General features: G+C 44.9%; 1 protein-coding gene across 2 annotated transcripts in view; it reads right to left on the bottom strand.

Annotated features, from left to right (window-relative positions):
- Positions 1 to 18,157, bottom strand: part of LOC141211443 (E3 SUMO-protein ligase RanBP2-like) — an 82,935-nt gene that overhangs the window by 35,461 nt on the left and 29,317 nt on the right. For both annotated transcript variants that reach the window (XM_073664822.1, XM_073664823.1), the window contains exon 20: positions 10,411 to 14,920. In XM_073664822.1, the coding sequence (XP_073520923.1) occupies positions 10,411 to 14,920 (4,510 nt within the window). The remainder of the gene's footprint in view (positions 1 to 10,410; positions 14,921 to 18,157) is intronic.

The raw sequence follows: 18,157 nt of genomic DNA, 5'->3' as shown, positions 1-18,157 counted from the left end.
GTGAGATTGCTGGTCGTGACGAAATGGCCTGGACCATTTTTTTGATCGTCGAGGTCCCGCTGGGTAGCATGCATCGGTGTGTTTGACACCTTACCAACGACCTCGTTGGCGACTCAGAACTGAGACGTCGTCCCTCATCGAGGTCTGAATCGTCAGAGTAGCTGCTATGTGACAGGGTCTCAACGACTGCCGACATCGTTATACAGGTCGCCGTATCGTTGGGAAGATCTGACTGTTTGACATCTCACCAGCGACCACATAGCGGCGCAGCAACGATCCCTGCCAGGTCATATCGTTGTCGGGATCGCTGCAGCGTCGCTAAGTGTGACGGGGCCTTAAGTGTAATGCATACAAAGAGAAATCTGAGATCAGCACACACATAGGCAGAGACCTGTCAAAGAAAGCATGACGGGGAAAATCTGCCGAGGACCAGCTTATTAGTTGCATGGTCCCAGGCATTTTTTCACAGTAGGTTTTAGATTAAAACTTACATGCCTGCCATAATGCATATGATGACAGATTTATGCGGCATTAAACGCTATTCAATTTCCCTTCAATACGTATTTCCACTCTTCAAAACTCTGCTCTAGATTAAGGAATCTACCCTGAAAGAAGCAGACTCCTCGTTCCGCCCAATCGTTACAGCAGGGCCTGCACTGCACTTGCTGCCCATTCATTTTAGAATTTATTTTAATTTACTGCTCTAACCTACATACATTAAAACTCAACTCTGTCCCACCACCCTACCCATACTCTGTCCCACCACCCTACCCATACTCTGTCCTACCAATGATCTTTGTCTTAAAGGGGTATTCCCATCTCCAAGATCCTATCCCAATATGTAGTAGGTGTAATAATAATATTAGCAAATACCTCCAATTAGAAATGTAGTATAGTATTTTTGATTCGCCATCTCTCTTACCTCATATGCAGGCAATACAGGACCATAGGTATCCACAGTTACGACCACTAGCAACTAGCTAACTAACTGTGACTTTATCAGTGGACGTAACCATGGATACCTAAGGTCCAGCAATGACTGCACATGAAGAAAGAGATTGCGAAATCAGAAAAAATATACATTTCTAATAAGAGATATATATGCTAATATTACACCTACTACATGTTGGGATAGGATCTTGGAGATGGGAATACCCATTTAATTTCCTCCATAAACCTCCCACTCTAGGCTTCAAAACTTTTCTTGTGCTGCCCCAACTCTCTGGAATGCTCTGCTTAAAATAACTAGATTAACCCACTTGTGAAAATGGCCTTAACCATCCACAGTTTTAAGTCTGCCCTAAAACCTGCATCTCCTTTGGTGTCCTATTATTCCTTACCACCCCTTCCCCACACTTATTGCACCCTAATACACTTCATATCTATGCATGCACACATAGTCGCTAGGTGACATTAATATATAAAAACGATCGCTATACAATTGTACAAATCAAGCACATTACCCTCCTTTGTCAGCCCAATTTCAGCACTTTTAAGTTCTTGTGAGCAGGACTTGTGTGGTATGCCACAAAGTGGCTGTTTCCATGATGTATAGTGTGTTCCATACAAATGTGTGATTTTGTGTAAACTGTGTATTGTAAACACATTGTGAGCACAAAAGGGGGTAATCCTTCACCTCATAGGCTTGATCATGTGACCCAGCTCTGCTTAGTATGCAGAAGCCTCTAAAACAAACTCCCCTGGGAGGTCAGCCAATGACTGCAGCTGAGAGAGTCACATAAGCGTGGGAGGAGCTAAATCCTGTGAGGTCCTGAAGAATTGAGGTGGAAGTTGAGGGTCAGACATTTTGTGAGAGGAGTGAGCAGAGGAAGCCATTTTGTAGAAGGAGTTTCCTCCCGGACTACTGGGTCAAAAAAAAAAAAAAAAGGGATCTGACAGCCTTTGTATTAGGAAAAATCCTATTGCACCTCTAGGAGGAAAATTATCTCGGGGCAGAAGCAAAGCACGGCTCTAAGGAAGAAATATTCTGATCTAACAAGTATCCCACAGCAATCTTCACCTGTGAGTGTAAACCTGAAAACCAATTCCCTACTGTGTGCATATGATTATTTGCCCCTTTATCATTAGTAAAGAGACTTCTGTTTAAGTTCACACGCTTCTTCATGATTGGGGCTTAGCTGCACAAACTACCATCATCCTCTACTTAAAGAGGCAGCTACTGTGCAAACCTTATATTGTGGAAATTTGTGTGCGTGTTATTTGAGAAGGGAAGACTCATCATGGCAGAAAGCTTGGCCACCGTGAGGCACATTATACACTGCCAAGAGTACAACCCTCTGCCGTACACCACATGAGGTTACCACACTTGTATGAACTGTTACATGTTCCCACTGATCTATTGAGCGAACTGCGGAATATGCTTGTGCTAAACAAAAGATTTTGTTTTTCATTATTAAAGGGGTTGTACACTACATAGACAACCCTCCCCTCTCCCACCAGTAAAATAATGACCGCTATACTCACCTCTGATGCCGATGCTGTTCCAGCGGTGTCGGCACTGGCTCTCCCATGGCTCACATGACATTATGTCATGGGATCCCTTCAACCAATTAGCGCTGTCTTCACTCGCCACCTCCAGATGTCAATTACATTCATAGGAGAGGAGAGCTGCGGTAGCCTTCTCACTTCCTCCGAATGTCTTGATTTGTCCGAAGGAGAGCAGAGTGAAGCCACCGGTGATTGGCCACTGGGACCGCGTGACAGTGCCGACACCGCTAGAACGGCACTGGCACCAGACTGGAGTAGAGGTTAAAGTTTACTGGGGTGAAACACAGGGATTGAGAGAGGGTTGTCTGAGTAGTGAACAAACCTTTAAGTTATGATAATGTACGAGCGCCTTAGCTGCCTCTATGCCTGCAGAACAAACCTTTACATATTATGGTAGTTACAGATTAATAAGTCCTATAAAATACATTTTAAGTTTTGTTATAGACAGAAGGCTACCTTCATGTGAGTATAGTAGGCACAAAGACAGCTAAAGCAGTTATATAATTATTAAATGGGTATATACAGAAATGACCCTTTAACTTCTCAAACACATTCCAGTCTGAGGACACGGATGCATTGAAATCTCAAAGTATGGAGGACTTTATTATCCTTCCCTAGTTTAAAAACAAAAACAAACAACTTATAATTTTTTCAGCTTAAACACAAGCAAGTTTTTTAGTGCAATTCAAGATTTGTAAGTATCTATCAGTGAAGTTAAGTTAGTATGTATGCACGCACAAAAATCAGCCAGATTCACACCTATATAAATGAGAGAATAATGCAGATCAGTCACCAGATATCACAAGACAAACTGAATACATTTGACCTGATGAGACTGGTGTTTTTACTTTGGAAATCCATGTCAAAATGACTAATTTTTTCTGAATATCTAAACTCAATCTAAGCCCACCTAGCTGTCAGCTACCTACCGAGTCAATCATGGCAACTGCTGCGGAGATCTCACACTGATCAGTACATGCTGCAGCTGCCAATCAGGCTGGGTGGGGGCACAGAATGACCTGGGCTCATGAGTTCAGTCACTCTTCAGTTGGATTCATTACATGCCTAGTTGAATATCCAGATTATACAGCTATTTTGACATGCATTAAAAGAAAAAAAAAAAAAAAGTCAGTCCACTGGCGTCATAGGATTTAAGATCTATTATACTCCCTAACATTGAAATTGCAACACCAAGAAGGTAAAATCGTGGACTTTTTAAATTATAGGATTGATAGATGTTAATGATATGCAAATGATGAATACACGTAAGCTACATTTTCCAAACATGTTCATTTATTCAGTATTGAGTACCAGTCGCAGTAATACTTGCAGTTACACGCCTTCAAAAGTTATGTCGCGCTGAATGCACTCAGGCACGCAAATTATGTAGATCCACTTCTGGCAGCTCCCTATGCAATTGTGACCAGTGACGGTCCCAGATGTTCTAGAAGGGAGACAAGTCCCGAGACCCCACAGGCCATGAAAGCACGTTTAGGCCACAAAGGCACAGTGGCACAAGCAACATGCAGTCTGGGATAGTGTTGAAAAATGGAACCATGTGGGCAATGCCATGAAGAGGCCTTCACGAGGGAGCAACCCAAGTCCTACTCCTAAGATCATGGTGTGGGGTGGCATAATGTACAGTAGCCAGACCCTAAGTCTTGTAGTGCAGGTACACCAACAGCTAGGCAATTTCAATGTTGAAGAAAGTATATTATATAAAGTTTGCATTGTGAAATCTGATGACAGATCTGCTTTAAAATGTTATTTCCACAATGGCAAGCATTTTTAAGAAAGCATCTATATGACTATTTTTAACTTCGAGTACAAGTCTGTCTTTTTTCTCATCTCCCCTCTGTGCAATCAGTTTCACAGAGACAACAGCACGGCTACTTGCTGCAGATCTCAATAAGGGCCCCTTTTATTTCTATGGATGAGGTGACCATTGACAGTTGTGAATATAGGCACTGTGACCTACTATTGGACTAATCTTCATTACAGTTTACCAACTCCATATATCTACAGAGATGGATCATGCTCTCCCTTGGATGCATAGATGAGCATGGAATAACTGAGCTATGCTACAACACAGATGTCAGTGCAATGAGTATACTGTGAGAGGGTCAAGGGGAGGTTTTATTAGTCAGGGTCATTAAGTGCAAATCGAGTTGGTATCAGTTGGATCTTCGGCACAGCTGAACCACAGTATGTCTGTCCGGTGTTTTGTTGGAGAGGGTCATAGCTAAATCTGTGTATTATCTATTAGACAGGACCATTAGGTGCCAATGCAGTTGGTATTAGTGGGATCTTCACCTTAGCAGAGTCACAAAGCGGCTGTCAGATATTTTATTACACAAGATCAATAGGTGCATGTGAGCATGGCTCCACCGATAGCCTTAGAACTAGTATAGAACGGCAGCAGTGGCAACAAACCCTGGGAGGGGTGCAGGCATTATTTGAGTGGGTGTAATAGCTGGATATCAAACAAGATGCATCGGCACACAATTCTGTATGAACAGAAAACTGACCACAATGATTTTGAGAAAAACATTTGAAATGAACACAACCTTAAAAAATAAGGGGAGTGAATAATGGGGACAGTCAAACTCCTCTCCAAGTAAGCAGGACATGGGCAAAAATCGTGAGGCTGCTTTAGAAGCACAAAGATGCACCAACGTGACAATGAACAGAAACTCCGCTTCCTAAGGGCTCTTTCACACGTCAGTATCTCCGGTGCGTGTGGTGACAGTTTCCTGGATTACAGCGAGGGACACTTGGGACAGGTGAGTATATGGATTTTTTTAATTTTATTCTTATTTTTACAGATGGACACTGTGGGAGCAGACTACTACTCTCATCATGGTCCCTTGCTGGTGCTGACCGGGGACTATGATGAGGGGAGCATTCAGCACCCGGCGCTGGGAAACAACGCTAACTGTACCGTTTATTCCCAAACGCCGGTATGTGCGCTCCTGATGCGCACACAGTTGTGTACAGGTGCACGCGGACACTGATATCTCCGGTACTGGAAATATCAGGACATGTGAAAGAGCCCTAATTTTCATCCAAAAGCTATTCCATCAGTAAATAAAAAAAAAAAGTGTAAAGCACATTTTTTTTTTATCTCACTCAACGTCACGTTAATGATGATTGGAATATGCCCTGGATAACAATCAATCCTAGTTTTGTAGACTTAATTTATATTAACAGTGGGATCAAGCTGTAATTCTTATTAAATCACAATAAGTCAAATACTAATGTATAAATTTATGTTTAGGAAATTTTATTAATCTTAACCCAGGTAATTAGTGATTAATGTTAATCTTCCTCAAGACTGTTCAAAATTATTGCTCCCATCCTAAAGACTGTCCAAAAATGATGCTCCCCCAAATAACTGTACCAATATAGACTAGAACAAAGACTAAATTCATGTAAACGCTTAAACCTGGCACTTTTTTGAAACTCCAGGGATGTATGTGACCTGGAATTGTCTCTTCCAGGCTTGTCAGCTGCTCATCATCCTTCCATATCATCATCTACACGTCCGTCCAGGAAAATGACATGAGGGGGTAGTTTGGCTTCGTTACAGCAGCTGTATTAGAAGTTATTCTAATAAGGTGGCATCTAGCTGACATTGTTATTGGGGTCTGGAGTATGGAAACATGGTCTGATCTGGGGTCTGCATGTACAGGACAGCTTGTGTATACAAAGATGGTAGTCTAGTCTTGAGTCTATACGTAGGGGGAATATGGTCCCAAATACTATTTGTGATTTAAATGCTCTAGCTTGTGGGTGTATTCTATAGAATCAGAAAGGAATAAGTTATGTGCCATACTTTTTTGTTTCAAAATCAGTCATACAACAGTGACCATTGTCACTCAGACTATGACTTTTAAGGGGGTCTAGTGGTTTCCATGGATTTGGTGGACAAAACAGTTCTGCATGTTGCGTTATTGGACTACCATTGAGCACCCAATCATATTTACAGCAGAGTGCCTAGCAGAATCTTCTCTAGCGCCATCGTCCCTGTGAAATCTGAGTACCGTCAAAAGTGATTAGGCACTGTCAAGTTGGCCAAACAGCCAGCACTCTTGCACTTGCATTTCGAGCTTTCCTGTCACATTGGGGGCTGGCTACATAACGGGAGCTACAGTTTTAAATTGCATGCCACACAATATGTGGCACAGTTTTGGGGTCTCTGAAATCTGACAAGTTAATGTAAATATATTAAAATAACTCGAATTAAGAGAAGCGTGAAAACAATTCAGTAGGTTTATCATTTACATCTTAAAGAGGTTTTCCACTCTACAATTATCAACTATTCTCTGGAAGAGTGATTATTGCTAGATCAGTATGAGTGCCCTCTGGGACCCTCACAGATTGCCAGAATTTACAATCAAAGCTGAGACCAGCTGAATTGAATGGTAGTTGGGTGAAGCGCCCGCCTTTGTCAGTGCCAGACCCACTCTCCTTATTATCACCTCTGTGGCAGATACTGTAGGTGATAATTACTGGAGACTGGAAAACCCCTTTAGGTGCAGTAGAATATTTGAAGAAGCACACAATGCAGTCTACAGACCTCAGCAAGCATGCATGTTAGCAATTCACGGCACGTTTCCCCAAACAGCTACAACACACTGCTAGGAGGGGACTGCTCAGCCAATGGCCAACACTACAAAATACCTTCCACGCCAGATTTGGAGGGAGCTGTGCACGTCCAAAAGGCAGCAGGATTAGACTTAAAAAGACTATAATTAAATCCTACAAAACAGAAATGGAAAATGGACAGCTCAATGGGCCTGGAGGAGAGGAGAAAAGTCGATGTTTCATTATGTAAAAATTGTGAGGGTGGAAAGCCAACTGTGAATGTATTTCTTCTAGCTGGAGGAACAAAAACCTAAAATTCTGTAAAAATAACAGCAAGGAAAAGAAATGAGGAAACACTGTACTCAACTCGCAGCAAACTCACAGAAACTCATCCACGGAAATATGAATAAAATGGGGTCCTTTACACATTTACCAGGAAAGAAGTCATTTCATAATGGCACTTGGAAAAGAAAACACTTCTAAATTAATCATGAACAACAACCAGTTTGAAATGCATTGGCAGATTTGTGGAGATGACAGTTTGATATTTATCTACATGAATTAAGAAAGCTTCATTTTTTACTGGAATAAGCCATAACTGGATCAATAATAGTCTATAGGATACAGCTCAACGGGCTCACATTGGACCCTAGCCCTGGCCATATACAGGAAGAAGCTGCAAATGTGGCAAGCTGGACTTTGATTTCTAAATAAGTAAATGGCAACAAAAAAGGTAACAACTCTGGCATCTATAGCAAAAAATGTCAATTTTTTTTTTTTGCAAATGTCTTGGAGGTGTGATCAGGCTGATGTTATCATGGCTTCTTGGCGGCCAAGCCTACATAACCCAATTACTACCATTTTTACCAAATACAATTGCTCAATGGGTTGCTTTTATCCTTTCCTATTTGGTTTCCATTTCTTTTTTACTGCAACAATAGCTTAGTCGGCAACACTAGAAATAAAAGGGAAAAATTGCTTTAAAATATAGCACTCTATGGAGCGAGTCACAATTGTGTGTGTGTGCTGGTGTCTGGTATTGTGGCTCAGTTCCATAATAATGAATGAATGGGAAACAGAAAAGTAAAACCTTTCCACTGGATATGGTCTGCATTTCCAGATTTTTTCTGAACTCTGGTAACAAGGTGAAAATGCTGTAAAATGTGAAAACTCACAAAAATGCACATGAACTAATGAAGTAAAGTGGGTGGTCTAATCTTCATACATTGGGTATGGGCTATGAGACGCTGGCAATAAGTATACGATGTCAGGGCCACTTTCTAAATACCAAACTGTCCTTAATATATGCGGTGGAAGAAAAACAGCAGAACAGAGTTAGCCCATTGGACCCTATTGGTAGCTCACTGAGAGGAGTGATATCAAATGTATGGAAGTCGCTTATCCTTCCTCCTACTAAATACATTTTCTATCTAACTGGCAGTAGCCACTCCATACAGAGAAGACTGCTGAATCATTCCTAAGGGGAGTAACTAGTACATACATCTATGTGTTATCCTGAAACTCCCATCTATGAGAATTATCTGTTTAAAGGGAATCAAATATGTAGGTTTTTTGCTATGCAATCTGACAGCAGCATGAGGTAGGGACAGAGACCCTGATTCCAGCGATGTATCACTTTGTTTACTGGGTGCAGAAGTTGTGATAAAATTAGTTTTCTCTGCTGCAGATCTAGCAGAGCTCAGAATGCTGAGCCCTGAGCCCACACCACTGATTGACAGTTTTCGGTGTACAACATATATCAGCAGAAAGCTGCTAATCAGTGGTGGAGGCGTGGTTGGACTATCAGGCATGAAGTGTCATGGGTGTGTCAGGTTTGACAGTCATATGTGGTCGTGCTGTAGAAGGTCGCTGCTTTTGGCCTTGCAAACATCTTAAAGCTAAGTGTATTCCCTTGTGTGTACTTTAGTTTGCAGTGGGGCTGATTAGTGCTCACCCCTCCCCCTCCCTAGGGCCCATCTTTAGGGTCAGCTAGGGCCAGGTTTTCTGCTCGGCGATAGGTGCAGAACCTATATAGGGTCCATAGGGGAGTCAGGGTTTTTTGTTTGAGCTGTTTATGGGTCTCCACTCTCCCTTTCCCTACTTGTAGGGTTATACACTGGGCTCTCCCCATACCCAGCGTGACACATGAGGGCAGCTTGTCCTCTAGTGATAATCTCCTGCAGATAAAACACTGATTGTATTGAAAACAGCAAAACAGAGCCCAGTGGCATCACTGGAGTCGGCTACATCATGGTGCTCCTAGATTATAAACCTGCTGAGAGATTCCCATTAAGAATTGCAATGTGTGCATATGAAATTGGAGCATTACTCATACTAAAATTATTTTCCATAAAAGGTGAACAAACCCTTTAAAATGTCTTACTTGAGAGGGTGCAGCAGCACATATTGAGGTCTTAAAGGGGTTGTCCGGTCTAGAATGACAAGTCTGCACACTTGGGAATCCTCCCAGCGCATGGGAGGATTTGCTGGTGTCTGCACCAGGAAATGAAGTCAAGTATGAGATCTGCGTACTCCAATCCACAACCCAACTAGTGGGCATGGCCTCGCGCAATACTAAGTATGCACATACTTCTACTTGACCACCGTTCCCAGCCCAGAGGCCAGCAAATACTCATAGCTAGTGCACTGGGAGGATTCACAAGTCTGTAGTCACACACAGGGCTGTGGAGTCGGAGTCGGTATAAAATGGACCAACTCAGACTCCTAAAATATATAATAAATTGGGTACAGTAGTTTGATGCAGTTTGTGGGGAATATTTTTTCATAAGAATTTGTGAAAGTTATGAAATGTCCTATAAATGTCTGTCCTATTCCTGATCTAAGGGTCTAGACTTTTAGCGGAGATGAATTTGTGCTACAGTAAATTTATCACATAAACATGAGCCATGTATGAGGGAGTCGGAGTCAGAGTCGTGGAGTCGGTGTCATAGAAATTGAGGAGTCGGAGGTTTGGCTTACCAACTCCACAGCCCTGCTCACACAGAGTGAATACAGACTTTACAATCTAGATAACAACCCTTTTAACTATGGAGCCTTGAATAGATCGTTAACCTCTAGTTCCATTTGGATTTACATTGTCATATTCTATTATTGCTGTCATTACAGACATCATTGCTGCATTCATCACTTGTGTGAGAAGGCTAAATGACAGTACGTCACAATAGGATTAGAGCTGAGATCTTGAAACCAAAACTGGTGTAAAATTTTAAATGGGAAGAAAATTGCTAAGTTTAATTACATATACATAACTGGAGAAGTAATGGAGAAAACTTTTAGAAGAGAAAGAAACCTCACCTCTAGCTGGAACTTGCTGCTGGGGTTGGGCAGACCCGGTAGCAGATGATGAGACGGCAGGATTTTGCACAAGTTGTTGAGAAGGCTTCTCTGGAGTGACTGTAGAATCTATGAGGTTACTAGGTGGTGCTAAACTAGGTTTAGATGGTTGTTTTTGCTCCTCTTTATTAGATGTCTTTGATGAATTGAAGCTGAAACCAAACATTGTGCCAGCTCCTGAGGGGCTTCCAAATGTGAAACCCTGCTTTTCTGTACCAAAAATATTTTTCACCGCGTCAGATCCAAATACAAACTTAGGAGGGGACACCACAGCCGTAGAGGTCTTCTCTGAAGTGAATGAAGTGTTAGACTCTTCTTCTGAAGCAGTAGATGTTACGGATGAAAGATCTGTCCTCTCTCTTGTAGTTTCTTCCAATATGGCCACGGCAGCCTTCCCACATGGTGTAGCTTTTGGACTTGTGACACGAGACGAAAAAGGAGCAAGCAAACAATCTTTACTTTGTGCAACTTTTGCTTCTTCGAAAACTTCTTTGAACAGGTCAGCAACTTCCTGAAGTTTAAAGCGAACAGCAAAACACTCCACTGTACCTTCACCTTCAGCAAAGTCACGAGCTGTCCATGCCCACTCTCTCTGAGAAGCAGCATTCATGGGTTTAAGGTTTATATCAGGTGTTATACGGTGATTGGCACAGAGTTTTAACACTTGATCCCTTCTCATCACTACTCGAGCAGATTTATTGTCATAGTTTTGCAAAATCTTTAAGTCTCCGATTCCCCTCTCTTTCCATTGATTAGTACCTTTGTCAAACCTATAAAGTTTTGCTCTGTGGCAAAAGAGTGTCTCCTCATTTTCTTCACCACTGGTTATTTCAACTAAATCAGGTAATGGGACAACTGGCTCAAAGTACTGCCCATCCCGCTCTTCCTCCTGCGTCACGTCCGCCTCATCATCAGTACCCACAGACACTCTGCTCTGATTTATTTTAGTTGGAGATTTTCCCGAACTTGGCGATGGTTGAAAACTAAAATTAAATCCAGTAGTAGATTCTCCAAATCTGAAAAGATTCCCTTTCTCTGGGCTATTTGCTAAGGGGGATGAATACACAGAGTCCTCAAAATTTCCTTCAAGGGCATCTGCCCTCATGTCATAAGTATCCCACTCATAAGTAGCCTCGGTGTAATCAGGCATTTTCGTAATTTGGTCTATAGAATCGTTCAGATTTGTATCATCCTCTCCAGATTTAGACTGGTCAGTTAAAAAGGTTTTCAAATCTTTAAGTCCACTTTTCATTTCCTCCGCTTTCTTAATCAACTGAGCAGTCCTTCCAGTATCTACGAGTTTATGCGGAGTCTGAAGTGGTATGTCTAACAGCAGGCGCTGGCACTCCTCAAATTTGTATTTGAAGTCTTCTGCTTGCTCGATGGTTTTAAACTTTGCAGCCAGTTGTTCTAATTTGGCATCCCCGTCGGAGAAGTCACTAGCCATCCACATCCAGGCACGGTCTGAGCCAGACAAAGGTTTTAAGTTCATGGTTGTTGTGATGAGATGGTTTGCACACACTTTCAGCACTTGTTCTCGTCGCATGAGCATTCTTAGCTTCCCGTTGACCTCGTTCTTAAGGATTTTCAAAGCGCCGATACCCCGCTCTTTCCATTGGCTGATTTCTGCATCAAACCGGAATAATTTCACTCGCTGAGAATAAAGTACAGTCTCATCTTCTTCCCCAGTGACAAGCTCCACTTTATCAGGAAGCTGCACAATGGGCTCAAAATGGATGTCATCACGGTCTTCTGTTTTGTACAAGTCTTCTAATCCCTCTCTCTGAGAAGTATTTGCTTGCTGTCCTTTATCATTTATAGTTGCAAACAATTGTTCTCCTGCACGAGAAAACCCCTTAAAATTGGGATCTGTATTACCGAATGCAAAGCCTTCAGAATTTTTTGAAAGTTCAGCAAAAGAAAAAGTACTAGCAGTGTGACCAAATACTATCTCACCACTTTGTTTGCCTTCTTCAGATTTCAATCTAGTATCAGATGATGCTGAAACCAGTTTGTCATCTGCCAAAGTACCTGTTGCATCAGTAGATGCTTCTTTCCCTTCCTCATCTTTCGCATTTGAATCTGTAATACCAAACTTAAAAGAACCAGGGTTAAACGGCATTGTAAAGCTGAAACCCCCAGATTTTGTTTCTTCACCGGTACTTGGTGCTTTAAAACTAATGGAAGTTTTATCATCACTTGTGCCAAACGTGAAATCTTTTCCTGGGAAATTGCACTTAAACCCCGTTGACGGTGGGCCACATGACTCCGAACTCGCTTTTAGACCAAATGTAAATCCTGACTTTGCCTCTGATGTTGTAACACTTTTTGCATTGGGATTGTGTGCTTTGCAGGCAGCACACTCTATTGCTGAACCGTCATTTCTAATGAGACACACTGAACAGTCCCACTGTCCTTCCTTTTTCTGAAACTTTGCTTCCAGACTACCATTTTGGGTCTTGCTAAAACTGAAGCTGGATGGTTGAATTGGAAGCGCTGCTGCATTGCCTGAAGATGTTGGTTTTGGGGTTTGACAACAGACACATTTTGAAGCACTTGCTTCATTGCGCACAATAGACGTATCACAATCCCACTGTCCTTCAGTCTTTGCAAAACGAGACCCAAAATCCTTTAGTGGACCTGTTTCAGTGGTGACAAACTTGAAAGATGAAGCAGACTGTGCTGAGGTTTGCAAGCTGCTGGATGAATTTGGAGCTGTGCATGCAACACATTTTGCTTCAGAAGGCTCATTCAGCACCAGACACTCATCACAATGCCATTGTCCAGCTTTTTTCATGAATGCAGGGCCAAACGACCCACCCTGCGTGCCTGTGCCAGGAGCTTTTGGTGTGAATGGCAAGGATGTTTTTCCATCATTTGGACTTGAAGGGTGACACTTGATGCATTGCTTGTTAGCCATGTTATTCTTTGTCGAGCACTTACTACATATCCACTGTTCTCTGCACTTTGTATTTTGCTCACTTAAAGAGGGTTTGCTATTTAAAGTGTCCTTGGTAAATGAGAAAGCAGATGCTAGTATGCTTCCAGAAATAGCGCCGGTGTTTGTAGGTTTAATGTCTCTAGTAGTAATTTCTCTTGTGCTTTTGCTGTTTGGATTGGGGGCTTGGCAAGAAACACATGTAACATTGAGATTAATATTTTTTACAAGGCAGGTATCACACTGCCATTCTCCTGGTTTAAACCCGAACTGCTTATCTAGGGAAACAGGCTTGGGCTTTAAATCTGCATTCAATGCGTCTTTTCTGGGCACAGTATGGTTATCAGAACTGTCTTCTGTAGCCTGGAGCAGTTTCTGGGCTTCTTCAAATTTAGTTTTGAAACGTGTGGCCTCCTCCACAGTCTTAAAACGAATCGCAAGCTGCTCTGACTTTGGCATCTCATCAGCATAATCATAAGCATGCCATACATACGATTTATCAGATGCAGGGAGTGGGTTTAGTTTCATATCAGAATTTATGTAATGGTTTGCACAAATCTTCAAAATCTGTTCTCTTCTCATCAGCAGCCGTACCTTGCCAGATACCTTGTGTTTTAAAATTTTCACATTTCCTAAACCTCTCTCTTTCCATTCTTTTGAGTCTGCATCAAAACGGAAAAGTTTTGCTCTATTACAGAACATTTCCTCTTCTTCCTCTTCTCCAGTTTTTACTTCAATCTTCTCTGGTAACGGCACCACAGGTTCAAAATGGGGCCCATCCTCTTCAGCTACACGATCACTGGCAGCTTCAGACTCATGGCTTTGGTTGAGCTCTTCCTTTGATGGCACATCAAAAGTTGGAGGCATGAAGCCTTTCATTCCAGAGATTTGGAAGTTAAATACATTATCCCCTTGCCCAAACACTGTACTGCTTTTATCCTGATTCTGAATTGTGCCATCACTGAAATTGTTAACAAAGCTTTTCTCGCCAAATCTGAACATATTTCTCGAATCGGTGGCATTTTCAAATGATGGTGTTCCCTGGTCAGGAATGGTCTTATCTGCAGTTAGAAGTTTTAAAAGACATTCATTCCCAGCACTTGATGGTGACCCAGCTTGATTGGCAGAAAATGTAAAGTCTCCATCATTGGACTTAAAGTTTGAATTAAACTTAAAAGTAGACGATGGAGTGGATTGCAGCGGTGCAGTAAACTGAGGGGGTTTTGAACCTTCATTCGGAATTGCCTGAACAAAGCTATTCTTTCCAAACTCTATCTTTGAGGCCTCAGATTTGCTTTGCTGGGATCCAAAAGCAGGTTTTGTGAAATAGCCGGGCTCAGGTAGTGGGGGATTTGCAGTGTTTGGAGGTAAACTGTAGTTGTAATAGTCATCAGGTTGAGGAGACAAAATATTAGTTGAAGGAGATTCGAAACGTAACGCAGGTCCAACCATTGCTGTACTCTGTACTGGTGGCGTATGCATGGCATACATGTGTTGCTGCGATGTTATTCGATTAACTGGATACACAGATGTCTGTAGGAAAAACAAAAATGCTGTTATAATATATGGCATAAAAAGAAAACTGATTATTAACCACTCAATTCACTAGTTATTAATGGGCTAAAACTGAAATTCTTCTATCTACCAAGGTTAAAAATCAAATGCATCAACGCGATAAGAGTTTTTATAAAACCTCTGCATTGTGCAATTTCTCCGTTATTCCATCTGGGAATGTACAGTAGATATAAACTGCTAAGTTACTATTAGGCTGCGTTCACACATTGCGTATTTTTTTTCAGCTTTTTTTTTACCTGCGTTTTTTTTACGCAGGTAAAAAAAGCACCTCCATTCACACACTGCGTAAAAAAGAGCCGCAAAAAACGCAGTGTGAAACATGAAGGGTGACATGTGAAATGTATGTGTCTGTGTGTCCCCCGTGTCTGTGTGTCTATGTGTCCCCCGTGTGTGTGTGTGTCCCCCGTGTCTGTGTGTCTATGTGTCCCCCGTGTGTGTGTGTGTGTCCCCCGTGTGTGTGTGTGTGTCCCCCGTGTGTGTGTGTGTGTCCCCCGTGTGTGTGTGTGTGTGTGTGTGTGTGTCCCCCGTGTGTGTGTGTGTCCCCCGTGTGTGTGTGTGTGTCCCCCGTGTGTGTGTGTGTGTCCCGTGTGTGTGTGTGTCCCCCGTGTGTGTGTGTGTCCCCCGTGTGTGTGTGTGTCCCCCGTGTGTGTGTGTGTCCCCCGTGTGTGTGTGTGTCCCCCTGCGTGTGTGTCTGTGTCCCCCTGTGTGTGTGTGTGTGTCCCCCTGCGTGTGTGTGTGTGTCCCCCTGTGTGTGTCCCCCTGTGTGTGTGTGTGTGTGTCCCCCTGTGTGTGTGTGTCCCCCTGTGTGTGTGTCCCCCGTGTGTGTGTGTGTGTCCCGTGTGTGTGTGTGTGTCCCCCGTGTGTGTGTGTGTCCCGTGTGTGTGTGTGTGTGTGTCCCCCGTGTGTGTGTGTGTGTCCCGTGTGTGTGTGTGTGTCCCGTGTGTGTGTGTGTCCCGTGTGTGTGTGTGTGTCCCGTGTGTGTGTGTGTCCCCCGTGTGTGTGTGTGTCCCCCTGCGTGTGTGTCTGTGTCCCCCTGTGTGTGTGTGTGTCCCCCTGCGTGTGTGTCTGTGTCCCCCTGTGTGTGTGTGTGTGTCCCCCTGCGTGTGTGTGTGTGTCCCCCGTGTGTGTGTGTGTGTGTCCCCCTGTGTGTGTGTGTGTGTGTCCCCCTGTGTGTGTGTGTCCCCCTGTGTGTGTGTCCCCCTGTGTGTGTGTGTCCCCCGTGTGTGTGTGTGTCCCCCTGTGTGTGTGTGTCCCGTGTGTGTGTGTGTCCCCCGTGTGTGTGTGTGTGTGTGTGTGTCCCCCGTGTGTGTGTGTGTCCCCCGTGTGTGTGTGTGTGTCCCCCGTGTGTGTGTGTGTGTCCCGTGTGTGTGTGTGTCCCCCGTGTGTGTGTGTGTGTGTGTGTGTGTGTCCCCCGTGTGTGTGTGTGTGTCCCCCGTGTGTGTGTGTGTGTGTGTCCCCCGTGTGTGTGTGTGTGTCCCGTGTGTGTGTGTGTGTCCCGTGTGTGTGTGTGTGTCCCGTGTGTGTGTGTGTCCCCCGTGTGTGTGTGTGTCCCCCGTGTGTGTGTGTGTGTCCCCCTGCGTGTGTGTCTGTGTCCCCCTGTGTGTGTGTGTGTGTCCCCCTGCGTGTGTGTGTGTGTCCCCCTGTGTGTGTCCCCCTGTGTGTGTGTGTGTGTCCCCCTGTGTGTGTGTGTCCCCCTGTGTGTGTGTCCCCCTGTGTGTGTGTGTCCCCCGTGTGTGTGTGTGTGTGTGTCCCCCTGTGTGTGTGTGTCCCGTGTGTGTGTGTGTCCCCCGTGTGTGTGTGTGTGTGTGTGTGTCCCCCGTGTGTGTGTGTGTCCCCCGTGTGTGTGTGTGTGTCCCCCGTGTGTGTGTGTGTGTCCCGTGTGTGTGTGTGTCCCCCGTGTGTGTGTGTGTGTGTGTGTGTCCCCCGTGTGTGTGTGTGTGTCCCCCGTGTGTGTGTGTGTGTGTGTCCCCCGTGTGTGTGTGTGTGTCCCGTGTGTGTGTGTGTGTCCCGTGTGTGTGTGTGTGTCCCGTGTGTGTGTGTGTCCCCCGTGTGTGTGTGTGTCCCCCGTGTGTGTGTGTGTGTCCCCCTGCGTGTGTGTCTGTGTCCCCCTGTGTGTGTGTGTGTGTCCCCCTGCGTGTGTGTGTGTGTCCCCCTGTGTGTGTCCCCCTGTGTGTGTGTGTGTGTCCCCCTGTGTGTGTGTGTCCCCCTGTGTGTGTGTCCCCCTGTGTGTGTGTGTGTGTCCCCCTGTGTGTGTGTGTCCCCCTGTGTGTGTGTCCCCCTGTGTGTGTGTGTCCCCCGTGTGTGTGTGTGTGTGTCCCCCGTGTGTGTGTGTGTGTCCCGTGTGTGTGTGTGTGTCCCGTGTGTGTGTGTGTGTCCCGTGTGTGTGTGTGTGTCCCGTGTGTGTGTGTGTCCCCCGTGTGTGTGTGTGTCCCCCTGCGTGTGTGTCTGTGTCCCCCTGTGTGTGTGTGTGTGTCCCCCTGCGTGTGTGTCTGTGTCCCCCTGTGTGTGTGTGTGTGTCCCCCTGCGTGTGTGTGTGTGTCCCCCTGTGTGTGTCCCCCTGTGTGTGTGTGTGTGTGTGTCCCCCTGTGTGTGTGTGTCCCCCTGTGTGTGTGTCCCCCTGTGTGTGTGTGTCCCCCGTGTGTGTGTGTGTGTGTCCCCGTGTGTGTGTGTGTGTGTCCCCCTGTGTGTGTGTGTCCCCCGTGTGTGTGTGTCCCCCGTGTGTGTGTGTGTGTGTGTGTGTGTGTGTGTGTGTGTCCCCCGTGTGTGTGTGTGTCCCCCGTGTGTGTGTGTCCCCCGTGTGTGTGTGTGTGTCCCCCGTGTGTGTGTGTGTGTCCCCCGTGTGTGTGTGTGTGTCCCCCGTGTGTGTGTGTGTGTGTGTGTGTGTGTGTCCCCCGTGTGTGTGTGTGTGTGTGTGTCCCGTGTGTGTGTGTGTGTGTCCCCCGTGTGTGTGTGTGTCCCCCGTGTGTGTGTGTGTGTCCCCCGTGTGTGTGTGTCCCCCCCGTGTGTGTGTGTCTCCCCCGTGTGTGTGTGTGTGTCCCCCCCGTGTGTGTGTGTGTCCCCCCCGTGTGTGTGTGTGTGTCCCCCCCGTGTGTGTGTGTGTGTCCCCCCCGTGTGTGTCCCCCCCGTGTGTGTGTGTGTGTGTGTCCCCCGTGTGTGTGTGTGTCCCCTTGTGTGTGTGTGTCCCCGTGTGTGTGT

The sequence above is a fragment of the Phyllobates terribilis genome, unplaced genomic scaffold, assembly GCF_046119375.1.
Source record: "Phyllobates terribilis strain yellow unplaced genomic scaffold, ASM4611937v1 Scaffold_2__4_contigs__length_985480577, whole genome shotgun sequence".
In the NCBI taxonomy this organism is placed as follows: Eukaryota; Metazoa; Chordata; class Amphibia; order Anura; family Dendrobatidae; genus Phyllobates; species Phyllobates terribilis.
The sequence above is the reverse complement of the archived record's forward strand: the minus strand, read 5'-3'. Positions and strand labels throughout refer to the sequence as shown.